This window comes from Drosophila persimilis, unplaced genomic scaffold (assembly GCF_003286085.1).
Source record: "Drosophila persimilis strain 14011-0111.01,24,50 unplaced genomic scaffold, DperRS2 tig00000000-arrow-pilon, whole genome shotgun sequence".
Taxonomy (NCBI): Eukaryota; Metazoa; Arthropoda; class Insecta; order Diptera; family Drosophilidae; genus Drosophila; species Drosophila persimilis.
This window is the reverse complement of record NW_020825288.1, coordinates 10,557,458-10,571,506: the sequence shown is the minus strand read 5'-3', so window position 1 is coordinate 10,571,506 and position 14,049 is coordinate 10,557,458. Positions and strand designations below refer to the sequence as shown.

Genomic DNA, 14,049 nt, shown 5'->3' with positions numbered 1-14,049 from the left:
CTTAAAACTTGTTCCTTATAAAATAAAAATATATATGAGGTTATATGTAGTGAATGATTTTGGATTGAACTAGGTAGTTGAGGATTATTTTTGCGTTATTGTTGTTAGGGTTGGAGATGTATTGCATGGGGTCGGTGTTATGGAATATTGAGGATCTTTGAAGAGAGAGGGCGGAGCATGTGTATAGTATGTGTCTTGTGCCTATGGTTGGGTTGTGGCACAGTGGGCATGCGTTGGAGGATGTTTTATCCATGTATTGGGTATTGCTGAATCTTGTGTTTTTATCGTGTTTGGATAGGGTGATGTTGTTCATTAACTATTAAACAAAGTTAAATTTCGTTAAAACTTTTTCCTTGTAAAATAAAAATATATATACATATAAAATTATTTTTTCTTGTTATTTAAAATATGTATATTGAATTTTGTTTTGAGCTCATTAACAGCTAACCAAATAATAATATAAAATAAATCAGTAAAATAGCCATTTTACAGTAATTTTTCGAATATCAGGAATGTACCGAATAGCGGGAAAAGGAAGAAGAAGAGCGTGCCTCAACTAGAGTGGAATATTTACGGTATTTTTTTAATTTGTGGCATTTTTCAGTATATTTCTGAGGGAAGCGACGCATCGACGCGCTGCTCGGTTTGAATTGTAAATTTAAATTTTGTGCAATAAATGCCTTAAGAGCACTTAGCAGCCATTGACTGAATCCAAACAAGCCCCACCTTGAATTCAGATCGCTTTAATTTCTGCAACCGAGAGGAAGAAAGTCTGCAATACGCTTCTTTGAAGAAATGGAAAACGCTGATGCGACTTCGCAGTCCGATCCGCAAATTGACTACAAGACTCCAAAGAAGACCAACTCGCTGATCGATAGCGAGCAGTTGCTGGATAAGATAAATATCCTAACCACCAAACCGGAGAATCACTCAAACAATGCCAAGGTAAGCACACGTGCATCCGTGCGCCGTGTAAGTGTGATTTACAGTTACCGCGTGCACACGCCGTTAGTTGGTTCTCATGTATTTTCCTGCACTTTATTTCCGACGCAGCTGCCGACGATCAAAGACTTTGTCATCATAAAGCCGATCAGCCGGGGCGCCTTTGGGAAGGTGTTCCTGGGCTACAAGAACAACGATTCGAACAAGCTGTATGCCATCAAGGTGATGCGCAAGTCCGAGATGATCAACAAGAACATGGTGTCCCAGGTGATAACCGAACGCAATGCCCTAGCACTCTCCCGGTCGCCGTTCTGCGTGAGTCTCTTCTATTCGCTGCAGTCGCTCTCCTACGTGTACCTGGTCATGGAGTACATGGTGGGCGGCGATCTCAAGTCACTGCTGGCCATGTACGGCTACTTTGACGAGGCAACGGCCCGATTCTATGTGGCCGAGATGGCCATGGGACTGCAGTACCTGCACCAGCATGGCATCGTTCATCGGGACATCAAGCCGGACAACATGTTGCTCTCGCACACGGGTCATGTGAAGCTCACGGACTTTGGTCTGAGTAAAATCGACATGCGACGCGATCTGGAGATATCCGATCTGATCAACTGTTCGCCCAACCTGAATGCCCGGACACCAGGCCAACTCCTGTCCCTTACCTCACATTTGTCCTTCGGCTCTGAGAAGAAGCTGCAGGAATATGGTTCTTCACTGACCGCCACCGGTGGCACGACCATGGGCACGGGGACATCCAATTTGCTGCAGGCCATCAACAAGCATGGCCATGAGGCCATGGAGATGTCCGATAGTGAGGGCGATACATCACTGACTGATGCAGAAAAGACGAGCGACAGTAAAATCTCAGGCGTATCGCCGTTCTTCTCCGCCGAGGTTAATGAATCGATTACCCATACATGTACGGCTATTACCAATGTCAGTATAGCAAAAGCGACCCTGCCCTTCTCTTCTCCAGAACCTCATTCTCCTGGTCTCTGTTATTGTTCTGTTGTGCAGCCTCAGGACAGCAGTTCCTCATGCTCCTACCACACTTGCACCTCGGCTGAACTTAGCAAGTGCTCTCCACCACTGGACTCGGTTGCAGCTGGTGCGGTTGCAGACTCAGTGCCTAGCAAGCGGCGGGTGGAGTTTATCCTGGATCCGGTTATATGTCAGGTGAGTAGCGCCCTCCTCTCCCTGTACTCAATTGCATATGTCTCTGAAATCTCTGAAAGGGCTGCAAATTGGCCGAGCAGGACAACAACAATGGGGCCAGCAATGTCAATGGCAAAGCCAAGTTGGAGAGCGCAAACGAGGCCTCGTTTGAGTTTTCCATGGTGCGCAGGCGATCGCTCGATGAGGTGCGTTGTCTATGTCTATGTCTCTGTCTATGCGTATGTCTCTCTGTGTCAGCCTGTGTGTCTAATAGACACTGTCTATGTTTCTGGTCGAAGGTGTCGAAGTACTAAAAATATCCCCGAGTTACTTTCTTATTTGGCATCCCAACAGCGCAACCGGAACAAAGGGCAGGAGGATTCCGGCGTATCGAGTCGAAAGGGAGACGACTACTCCGGTTGCCATCTAAATCAGAACAGCGAGAACAGTACTGCTTCCTCGATTGAAAAGAACACGGAGAATCTGAGCCATTCAAAGGAGGACTACAGCTGCTCGGACTACTCGCGCAGCTACAATCTGACAAATGGCAATGAGATGAGCGGAATCCACATGAATTCCCCCTTTCGCAATCTCTCCAAACACTTTAAGCGACCCGATTTCCTGCGTGGCATGAAGCGGAAAATCAATCTGGTGAATCGGTCCAACAATATGTCCAGCATGGATGCGGACGGCTCCAGTTCCGGGAACGGCAGCGCCAACACTGGCCTCACCCAGGAGATCGAGATACTCAACATTGGCAGCAGTACGCCCAAGAAGCGAAAGGCTCGCTCCTCGCCCATTCGTGGCGTACTCAAGGTACGCTCTTTGTCTGACGACGACATGCCTCTGCAGCATTTGCTCGGCCCTGAGGCGAACGTGGCCAATGTGGTCTTCTCCACGCCTGTGTCATCGCAAAAGCTGCCACGCCGGGACGGCGGACTGCTCGGCAAGCTGAAGGCCACACGCTTCGCTCTGCCCCTGTCCATTGAGAACAAGAAGCGGGAGGATACGGCTACCGAGAAATTGTCCTGCGTTCAGTATCACCTGAAGTTGGCCGACGATCCGACAATGTCACCCATAAACCACGGAGTCGGGATTATGCCTAAGACCCCAAAAAACATGAACATCAATACGCCCTTCCGCACCCCAAAGTCTGTGAGGCGGGGAGGACGCGTCTCCAACGAGCGTATACTGGGCACACCCGACTATCTGGCGCCAGAGCTGCTGCTGAAGCATGGTCACGGCCCCGGCGTCGACTGGTGGGCGCTGGGCGTTTGCTTCTACGAGTTTATGACCGGCATTCCACCCTTCAACGACGAGACGCCCCAAAAAGTATTTGACAACATTCTTAACAAAAGTAAATATAAAATCTTTCGTTGTGAAATTCGTGACTCATTTTCTATTCTTTGCAGACATTGAATGGCCCGAAGGCGAAGAGGCCTTGTCCGTCGATGCAATGGAGGCTGTGGAGCTGCTATTAACAATGGACCCCGCCGAGCGACCTGCCGCCAAAGAAGTTCAGCAAATGCGGCATTTTGCGTGCATTGACTGGGAGAACATTGGGAATATGGAGCCGCCGTTTGTGCCCACGCCCGACAATCCCACCGACACGGGCTATTTCGATGCCCGCAACAATCTGCAGCATCTGCAGCTTTCCAACTTTGCTGTGGAAGACTGAATCGTCTCTAACCGGAGCCCCGGCTGCCTCTGGTTCCCCTTAAACCCGCGCATGCTTGTCGCAGTAGTCCCCCATAAATGTTATTTATATTATGTTGTCTGTATAGCAATATGTGTTCGTTTGTTATCGTTCGTTCGTTCGACTAGATGTACGTATTTATATATATAAAAATTCAATTATGTCCATCTGTTGCTCTAGTGATTGTTCACGATGATATTGTAACTACGCTTAAACAAATGGCTTCAAGTATACACACACCCTCGAGAAAGATAGATTTTAAATAAATTGGTATTGGATATCCATACGGAGCATTCGTAATGCAAAAATCAATCACTTTATGTGTCCTAAGTCTAGCTATACATATATATAATAATAATAAAAAGCCCATAGAAAATAACACAACTGGCTGTTGGGATTGATAATTGTTAAGGGAGAGCTATGCTGCTGCATTCAGGCGAAAGTCAAAGTCCCAGACCTCTGGAATGGTTGTCAGGTAGCTCTGCTCGTAGAAGATGCCAATCAGGCGACAGACCAAATGGGGAACAGCGCGGGCCTCCGGCAGGCAATGCTCCTTGAGCAGGCTGATGGCACGCACAATCAAGGGTTTGACGTCAGCAAACCTCTTGTTGGCCAGCAGCATGGAGAGCTCACGCATGCCGCTCTCGTATTCCTCGCAGGGCAGTCGAAGTTCACGATTGGCCGGGCACAGCGAGAATACGACGCATGCCAGGCAGCGGGTCAACACTTTTCGCCTGGCACAAAATAAAACGATTATAAAATATAATTGGAAAACAATGGGTGTCCCACCTGTTCGTTATGACCTCTGACCTGAGCCCAATGACGCCCAACAGTCCATCACCCCAACCCTCGGCCTTTGTGGAGGCGATCTGCAGGTGACGCGCCAGCATATGGAGTGGTTTCTTCACGTATGGGTTAACCTGAAGTATTTGGGAGCCACGCGAAATGATGGCGCCCCAGACGAGGGCCAGACGCGGTTCGGTTAGCGGGCTCGTCTTCAGGTTGTCCAGCAGTTGGCTGAGGTCCTGCAGGAACGTAACCTTGTCTCCATCCGTGGCGATTTCCTCCATTTTGTACAGGACAAAGACGTGCAGCGAAAAGAAGTAGCTGCCCTGCATAATGGGCATCAGTTCGAGCTTTGGCAGCGACATGCTCAACGCCTCGAACAGTCCTTGCCAGCTGGGGGCATGCCAGGGAGCGGACTCGGTCGATGTGCGGAAGTAGCTCTCCACACTGGACTCCAGCAGGCTGTAGATACTGGCAATGTACGTGTTCAAAAGACCAATAGCGGGCAGGGCGGAACACATGACCAGGTTGCCCGGCGCACACTGCTGCTGCCAGCACACCAGTGCCTTAATGTGAAGACTAGAGATTGGATTAGAGATCAGAACACAACCCAATTAAAAATCAGGCCTTACATGGAAACTTCTTGACTCTGCGTCTGTGTGGGTGCCACCAGTTCAACCATCAGGTTTAGAGCTTCGCGCCGCTGTTCCTCGGGCGTGCGCTGCTCGCTACAGCTGCTGATGGCCCGATCGATGCTGTTCAACAGCTCCAGGAAGGCATCGGTGAAGGCACGCTCCCCCTCTTTGGTAGCCAGCAGTTTCTTGTGCTTGGCCCCGCAGGCACGCTGCAGCCGGACCATGGAGCGGGTATACATCATGCGTTTGGCAGTTCCCAGAACTACAGAATCTTGTGCGGACCGCTCGGGCAGCATGGCGCAGGCCAGACGTAGCAGACTACCGAATGGAATTGAGTCCATAAATAAGACCAAATTAAAACTCTGTGGAAGACTCACTCTAAGACAGCACGATCTGCATAGTTGCTCTCTGATGGTAGCTTCAGGACAATGGCGGGCTCCACGCTGGCCACAAACCATTTGAACAGCTGCTCCAACTCGCTGTATTCGACCAGATGCCAGGGGTATTGGATGGCCTCCTCTAGGATTTTGCTCGTGTTCGGATGTATGTGAATGTTTGGCTCAAAGGCCATCTTTACGAAGATGCCAAAGAGTCGCGACAGAACCGCCACCGGCTGTGGCATCTGGGCGAACCAAGTGTTCCAGTCGATTCGTATGAAGATGTGGCCCAACATCGCATGCGATTCGGGCATAAAGCGCTGCAGGCTATCGTACAACAGCTCGATATGCTTGGCGGGTGGCAGAAAGCGTTCCCAGGGCAGTTGGGCCAGACCCTCGTGGATGGGGGCTAGCACATGGCCGGCCATATTGGGCTGTGCGAAGTGGTGCACGTACCAGGCGAACACATGCTCTAAGATCATGCTGGACGAAGGCAAATACTGCAGCACTTGGATGATGGTGGCCGTGAACGAGCGAATCATAAGTTTGCTGCTGCTCACTTGCTGCTCGCTCCAAGGCAGAAGTACCTTGGTCTGGCCGGGTGTAAGCTGGCGTATCCAGTGGGCCACTCCACTGGCCGTCTGTTCAGTGTATGGGATCAGCCAAGGACCGTAGGTCTCCACAATGGAGCCGAACACAATGTCGCTGACTGGAATGGAAAGGCAATGAGAATCCACAAATGGTTTCGCCGAAGAAGCTCTTACTCTGATCAGCCAGTAGCTCCTGATAGCTGCAAATAGCCGACGATAGCAGCACATGACCAAAGCAGGTGAACCACAGAACCAGCGACTGGCAATAGTCCTTGTGCTTGGGATACAATCCGTGCAGACCATGGTGAAGCCGTTCCTTCTGGAAGTGCCTAGAAAACAGCAACAAAGTATCCGTGGCGGCCTTTAGGGTAAACAGCTTCTGGCGCCGTGAAAAATCCAGCGACAGTTCGTGCACCCGCACCTCCAATTGGTCCACAGCGAGCCCCTGGCAATTGCAAGTGGCAAAGAGAGCGTTGAGAAGTTCGACCAGCACCAAGGGCATCAGTTTCTGATCCGAGATGCGGTCCAACACCAGTTGCATTACCTCCCCGTAGTGCTGGGGGAAGTCGTAGCAGAATATGTGCACCAAATGGCGACGGAATTGATCTTGCAGCAGGCTAGAGTGTGGCTGGGACCAGGCCTCCAGGCCCTGCAGAACCAGCAGAAGCAGGCGGTTGATCTCGCTCAGCTTCGGCTGATAGGTCTCCAGCCAACAGAGCAAATCGAACTTGGAGAACAGGACAAAGACGGTTTTGGTGTCGCAGCGCTTTAGATGCGAGTCGATAAGAAACTGGTACATGGGCAGGAAGTGCTCGACGTCCGTTCGAGAAGGCACAAAGACTCCGGCCAGCAGCTCGAGGAGATCGGAACGCTGAAGGGCCAGTTTCAGCACCGATAATCCCTGGGCATCCTGGTCGGCTTGCAGGAAGACTCCCAGCTGCTCCATCACCTGGAAGTAGAGATCATGGGTGGGCTGGAAGTGCATCGTCACTTCGTTGAGGCAATCCACCATATGGTAGAACGTGGCCACACCCAGATCTGTTACCCTCTTGCCACTCGGCGCTTGCAGCAGCGCCCGAATACACAGGCCGAACTGCTCGATGGACTGTGCAAAGGCATCCACGTTGGCCGCCAGTAAAAGTGCCTCCAGACGCTTCTCATGCCGCTCCCTGTTCAACTGCTGCTTGCGGAATATCTGCTCGTTTCGTCTAATGTGCTCCGGCCTCAATGTGAGCTGAACGGGAGACGTGCAGCTGCGATTAAAGAGCATGGAGCTGCATTCCTTGCGCCTGGTCTCCTCGTAGGGCACCATCTGGTACATTGCTGGCACGTCCTCCAGGTAGTTGAGGTTCAGCGAGTTCAGCTCCGAGGTCATATAATGATAGTTTCTAGGGGAGCAATAAGAAATAAATTCCAGTTTAAACGAAGGTTTGTATACGACTCACTTGGCAGTCGAATTAAATATCCCAAGGAGCTTCTTAAGCTGCATCAGAATTGTTCCATCAACGGGTGGCGCTTGAATCGGATTGCAGCGGCAGTGTCCTGGAATTGGAACGCCTTTCTCATAGGTACTCAAAAGGCTTTTGATATTCTGCGATGCCGACAGTCGGGGCCTGGGTTGCACCGGACTCCGCAGGGGCTTTTGGTTGGGCAAACGAAACACTTTGCGGCCCCACTGATCGGCCTGATGGCGCTGCTCCTTGCGCAGCGTGACGAGGTACAGGAACTCCGTCCAATGGTTAACATGGCCGCCAAGTAGCTCTCGCAGCTTAATGGAGTTGTACTGAACCGGCAGCTGTTCGGCATCACTGGTGAAACGATTGAGCTGCGTATCCTCCAGCCAGAGAACACAGTTTTTCATGAGCTTGCAGCAGCTGCGATAGAAATGAGCCAGCGAATCGTCACTGGCAGACTTGAGGGCTAGGGCCGCGTAGTACGACTCGGCGGATTTCAGCTGTCCCTTGATGCTCTTCATCAGGGGGACATTGTGCTCGTAGAACTTGTCCGAGACCCCGAAATTATGGCTGAAATTTAGCGTTTCGCCCTCGCTGGGTACTCGCCACAGATACAGTTCGAAGAACTTCTGGCAGACGATGGGAAAGAGCGGATGGTTGGTTTCCATGCTGGATAGGAGTTGGGCGTACTTAAAGACAACCAATTGGTTGGCGGGAAAGGCGTTTGTCTTGCTAAGAGACAGTGTTTTCTTGAGAGCCGCCTCCATAGGTTGAACAGAGACCTGGCGCAGGAGCTCCGGCCAGATGCGCGTGTCCACCACCCGAAACTCTATCTCCAGCAGTACCAGATTCAACCAGCAGTTCTGTGGCGAGATCAGCGGTATGCGCGAAGCGGACGATTGATTACCAAAGAACGCCTTTAGGGCGGATGACTTGGCGGGTGTCTTCCACTCGCTGCAATCCTGCCAAAGAAGTGTACCATTAAATATGTTCTGTAGATGCTAAGAGCTCATTTGCCATACCTTGTAAAAGTTGTAGAAGAATTCCACAGCCTGGGCACGACAGTCGGGGAACTGGTACGAAATGCACAGCATTCTATCCAGCAGATACAACAGATTCGCGTTCTGTGACCAGCCTGGCAATGATGTGAAGCAATTGAGCCAGATGTTGAGCAGATTAAGCGGCGAGCAGAGGCCATAGCTGTAGCAAGAGAGAGCGAGAATGGGAAATTATAATACTAAGATTTTGCATCAGGAAAAAACTTTTTTAAAATTTTCGTACGATGGTCTTAGGTGCTAATCATATTTCTAGCAAATATTCCACCTGGTATAGGAGATAATCTGATGATGCAGCATGTTATCGAGCAGCTCCAGTATGGGACCAATTGAATTGGCATAGACCATGTCCTTGGCCAGCTTTAGATAAGTCCTGTCTGCATTGAGTAGAGTCAGCAGCAGCCGCTGGAAGCTATCACAGTGTGCCAGTGTCTCGGGGGTCTCCAGAAACAGCGGCACAATCAATTCCAGACAGCGTATGGTAACCGCATGACGATGATCCAGGAGCAGCTGCTGGAGCAAATCGAAGCCATGCTGGCAGATCACCGGTATAGAATGGCCGTGCAGACTGACAAGCATTGCAACATAAAGGGCCAAGGGCCGGTGCTCGGCCACGCCCTGGAAGATCATTTCCATGTTCTCCAAACCAGGTATGAAGAGCAGCGGCTCGGTTGGATGCAGCAGCGTTCGCTTCACCGACTCAACGTCTTGGTCCATCAGATGGAGACGCAGCACGGATATCATGCGCCAGCACCAGTTGGTGAACTGCTCCCGGCTTGATAGCGTCGAGTCAATAAGGGACGACACTTGACGAACGCTCTCCGAAATGCCCGACGCGCCAATCACCTCCGGGGCGTACTTGTTGAGGGCCTCGTTTACCAGATATGCCATGCGCACGTGAATGTTGTGGGGCAGGAAGAGGCGACCCTCCCCATCGAAGCTCCAGTTGAGGTGACTGATGATCAGGCGCGACAGATGGCTCTCCGACGACTGGTAGTCGTAGTGCAGCAGCCAGTTGGAGAGCACCTCGAAGCTGTCCATGCAGGGTCGCCAGGCATCCAAGGGCAGGGCCTTGAACAAATAGGCCGCCTGGTCGACCTCCGCGTAACGAACCTTCAGCTGGACAAGGAAACAGCCGAGGAGGTCTTCTTGCATGAGGTTGGACAGCATGTCTCGGGCTGTCTTATAGCAGATCTCTCTGGTCGGTCGATGGATATATCCAATGTGGAAGATGTGCAGACAAATCGCCTTGATGAGACTGAAATCCTTCGAACGGTTACGGTCGTTGGCCATCTCAAAAAAGGTCTGCAACAGGTAGTACATATCCTCGGGCGCCACATCCGCATTGGCCTCATCGAACTTGACCCAAAAGTCGTCAGACTGGAAGGCGGCCTCCGCATTGCCAACCAAATCGGTCAGATCCGTGGGAAAGCCCACATTCAGATAGTAGAAAAGGTGCCAAATGATCTCCGCATCGAGGGTGCCGAACGGCAGCGTCGAAAAGTACTGCCAAGTGCCCAGATTGCGGGTGCGATAAATGTAGCCGCATGCTCGAAGAAGCAATGCCTGCAGCTCCACCTGAATCCGTTCGAACAGCTCCGAAGATTTGCTCAGGTTGTTGTGTCTACAAGCGGAGGCTTTTATAGTCTTACATGTGTATGTACAATGAAAATATAACTCACAGAAAAAGCTCGTGATAGTCGAAGACATACTGGAGCGAGTGGCGCACCAGGCGACCCAGTCGCTTGGCCAGCTGCTTGTATCTTTCGTTGTTATAGGTGAGCATTCCCTCGCCCAGGGTCTTCACTAATTGGGAAAGGAAAACCACAGCCGAGAGCATTTGCTGGCCTGTTATTATGTCCGGCTCGATGATGTAGTCGTCCAGAAACTTTTCAATTCCCATAGCCGATCTAAAACAGGAGTCGATCTTCACATAATTTTCAGAAAGGAGTTTTTCTTCTTACGTAAAGATTTTCTCGAACGGGAGTTGGTTCAGCAGCGCTATCAGGTCGCTCTCCTTAAGACCGATGCACTCGCCGGTGGGTGTATGTGAGTCCTCGCCATCCGAGTCGACAACCGTCCAGCAGTCCGCGGCTGCCGCCGACTCAGACAGCTCGCGGTGCGCTTGGGTCTGACTCTTTAGATACTCATTGCGGCGTTTCACGGGCATCAAGAGGATCTGCAGCACCGACATGCAGTGATTCAGTTCCGGCGAGGTCAGACCCAAGGGCAACTCATTCTGTTGACTGCCACGGCTTGCTGCCTGCCGCCTCATGCCTGGCAACTGCAGAAACTGGGCTGCCCACGTGCCCACGCCATTGGGGCATCGGAGTATGTTGAACAGCAAGAACCAGTGATCCTCCTTGGTGGCCAGCAACAGCTGTAGAGCAATCAGCTTGCGCAGCCACGTCTTCAGATCCTTTTCAAAGTTCTGGGAAAGAAAAACAATTAATGGTGTCTCCCATTTTCATTTCTCTTGATCCTTTTACCACATTTGGACTCGGTCGCCGCACAAAGCTAAACAGAATGGAGATGGCACATCGCAGCTGCCCCACAAACTGGAGAGCCGCCGCATTCACTTGAGAGTTCAATGAAATGGCTGCCTGGGCATCCACATGGGGATACGAGAGCAGAGAATTGATCATCTGATCGATCTTCACTTTGGTTATCTTCGCTGTGATCAGATTGTTCGTGTAGGTGTGCGAAACCAAGTCGTAGAGGGCCGTAAAGACAGTCTTCGTCAGCTCCAACTTGATTTGGTCAACTTTTATGATACTGTTGGGGCCCAAGAATTAACATTAGAAATGCGAAGACCTCTTGGTATAGAACACTCACTCGTAGGTAATGGTCTCCTGCACAACGTTGCCATCACCGCAAGTAGCGCGAAACGTGCGATTTACCGGCTCTCGCGCCCAAATCTGCTCCTGCGCTTCAACACAGGATTTTCGCAGCTTCTCCACATCGTGTAGATTCGAGGTTAGTTTGCTCTGCAGGTTAAAGTACTCCAGCAGGGCCGCATAGAGGGGATCTGTTTCACTGGTCTCCAGCAGCGAGTTCATGAGAAATTCCAATTCAAACTGCTTGGCCAGCTCCATATCCGGGCAGTCGTAGATTTGCCGCAACTGCTCGGCGTCCAGTGGCTTGAGATTATTGTGCACTAGGGCAAATCCCGATGGCTGGCAATCGGCCTGGCGAAACACAATCTTTGAAGAATGCTCTTCGATCTGGGCATTGGACAGTTTCATGGGCTGCAGATTCGGGTACTGCACGATTTTGGCGCTGCTAGAGGGCGGGGCACTGGGTGCACTCGGTTCCAGCTGCGCTTCCGGTTCGAGTTCGGGTTCGGGTTCGGGTTCTGGCTCTGCCGGCAACTCCAATATATCGCTCGAAATGCAGCAGTCATGACTAATGATGGTCTCGGCCCCGCTGCCGCTGCTGCTGGCCAACGCCGCGACGCGCTCAAACTCTTCCAAGAGAGAAGCATTTTCTGCCGGCCTTTGTTCTGGTGCAGCTACACTACTTGTTGATAACTCGTCGTCACATTCGTCTTCCTCTTGCAGCCTTTGTTGCTGGTTCTCGCGTTGAGGCTTTTTCGTTTTCTGGAATCAACAATCTCTCATGTCATGCGGCTCTTTCTGCTCCAGTGCATCCTTGTGCTTACCACTTTTTTGGGCTTTACTAGCGTGGCCATTATTGTCCGTTTTTGCGAACTCCTGCTCCACCTTTTTGGGGGCCCTGGGGCCAAAAAAAAAATACACTGCTCTGGGTGTTTTCACTTCGGGATTATCTTAGGGCTTTCGTTGTGGCTATCAAGTGCACCCTTTTCCTTATTTAATTGACGCTAATATTTCTTCTTGCTAAATTTCTGCGGATCGCTCGCTGTCTAGTTTTCTTATTTATTTTTGTTGTATTTTCTTTTTTTACATTTCCTCAAATTACTACATGGCAACGACACGGTAAATACAAATGTGCTACATAATAGCACTAACCATACAGTGTACTGGATAGTATAATAGAAAAGAGGGTATGAAAACGGCAAAACCGCCGTGAAACCGTAACGAGTGCAAGGTAAAATCCTCACCTTTTGCTTAACATACCGTGAAGTCAAAAAGCAGTTTTTCTCGTCACCCGCGAGGTGAGGTTTATACGAACCTTGCAATTTTCCCTGGCTGTTTTTGCCTGTTTTCCATACCCTTTTTTATAGGCCATTTAAAACTACGACTTATTTTTTCGTGGTAGGATCATCAAAAACTTTATGTCAAACAGGAAAATCCTCGTGAAAAGTGGCACGAATCTCTCGAACATCTTCCCACTTCCCAAAGGCATACCCCAAGGCTTCCCCATCTCAGTTATCCTTTTTCTTATAGCGTACCATCCACTCACCAAAATCTTATTCCTTCACAAACAGATCAAATTCAGTGCGTACGCCGATGACTTACTCCTTATCAAACCAGCCATATAGGCATAAAAGGTAACGAAATGGGCGACACCTCAGACGAAATACCTCAAAAAAAAACCCTCATATATTCATATCTCGTATCATAATTCAAACGACATCTCCCAATTCCTTAAGTAAATCCTCCAATCCAAGCAAACCGACTTCCTTACTAAAACCTCCCCCTGGTACAAACAAATGACCAATCTGGCTTCCACTCATCCTCACCCCAAAAACAACCTGAACAGAAGACACCAAGTCCTCATGAATAGGTTGAGAATAGGTCACACAAGGTTCACTGGTGCCCACTACATGGATAAAACATCACCCAAGGTATTCCCACTGTGCCACAACTCAACCATAGACTTAAGACACATTATATACGCTTGCCCGGCACTTTCCCTACAAAGATCCTCAATATTCAACAGCACCGACCTTATGCAGGATCACTCAAAAATCCTTCACAACATATAGCCTCATATATAACCAACCCTGTAAACATATTGTACAATATATAATATTACTCTAGTGAGCTTAAGGCCTCAGTAGCTATAGCCCCATACTTTGTTAATAGCTAGTTTTAACTATTTATTAGCTATATATTATAATAATAATAATACCGAAATAAACATACCGATGAAAAAAACAGCTCAGCCCACTTAAACCAACATTACTTAAACAGGATAACAAATAACAGCGGAAAATAATTCTAATAATAATTACTCTTGTAGGTCCATCCTATCCTTCATCTATAATTTAAAAAAAAACACCACGACACGACAAGACCTACATATATGCTATATATATAAGGGGAAACCCTTAAAAAATTAAATCTAATAGACTGATGAAATTGATGAAATGTACCATTACATACCGATATACATTAGACGCCTCCCCGCGCCGCAACAGGTGACCATTGCC

At 49.7% G+C, this 14,049-nt stretch overlaps 2 protein-coding genes across 3 annotated transcripts; one reads left to right on the top strand and one right to left on the bottom strand.

The window, feature by feature from the left end:
• Positions 1-641: 641 nt before the first annotated feature.
• On the top strand, positions 642-4,108 carry LOC6588426 (serine/threonine-protein kinase greatwall). Of its 2 annotated transcripts, XM_002013162.2 has the most exons (6): positions 642-945; positions 1,054-1,881; positions 1,963-2,121; positions 2,181-2,306; positions 2,455-3,457; positions 3,513-4,108. In XM_002013162.2, the coding sequence occupies exons 1-6, from the start codon at positions 796-798 to the stop codon at positions 3,776-3,778; spliced, it is 2,532 nt and encodes an 843-aa protein (XP_002013198.1). In that variant the 5' UTR covers positions 642-795; the 3' UTR covers positions 3,779-4,108. The 2 variants fall into 2 exon arrangements, with proteins under 2 accessions (XP_002013198.1, XP_026840530.1); XM_026984729.1 differs by having other exon boundaries at positions 1,054-2,121.
• On the bottom strand, positions 4,077-12,557 carry LOC6588580 (ectopic P granules protein 5 homolog). The gene is made up of 13 exons (XM_002013161.2): positions 12,355-12,557; positions 11,529-12,292; positions 11,183-11,468; positions 10,658-11,124; positions 10,376-10,603; positions 8,962-10,317; positions 8,661-8,838; positions 7,630-8,600; positions 6,359-7,572; positions 5,595-6,303; positions 5,215-5,535; positions 4,586-5,161; positions 4,077-4,530 (listed from the first exon to the last, which is right to left on the bottom strand). The coding sequence occupies exons 1-13, from the start codon at positions 12,382-12,384 to the stop codon at positions 4,215-4,217; spliced, it is 7,416 nt and encodes a 2,471-aa protein (XP_002013197.1). The 5' UTR covers positions 12,385-12,557; the 3' UTR covers positions 4,077-4,214.
• Positions 12,558-14,049: the final 1,492 nt, after the last annotated feature.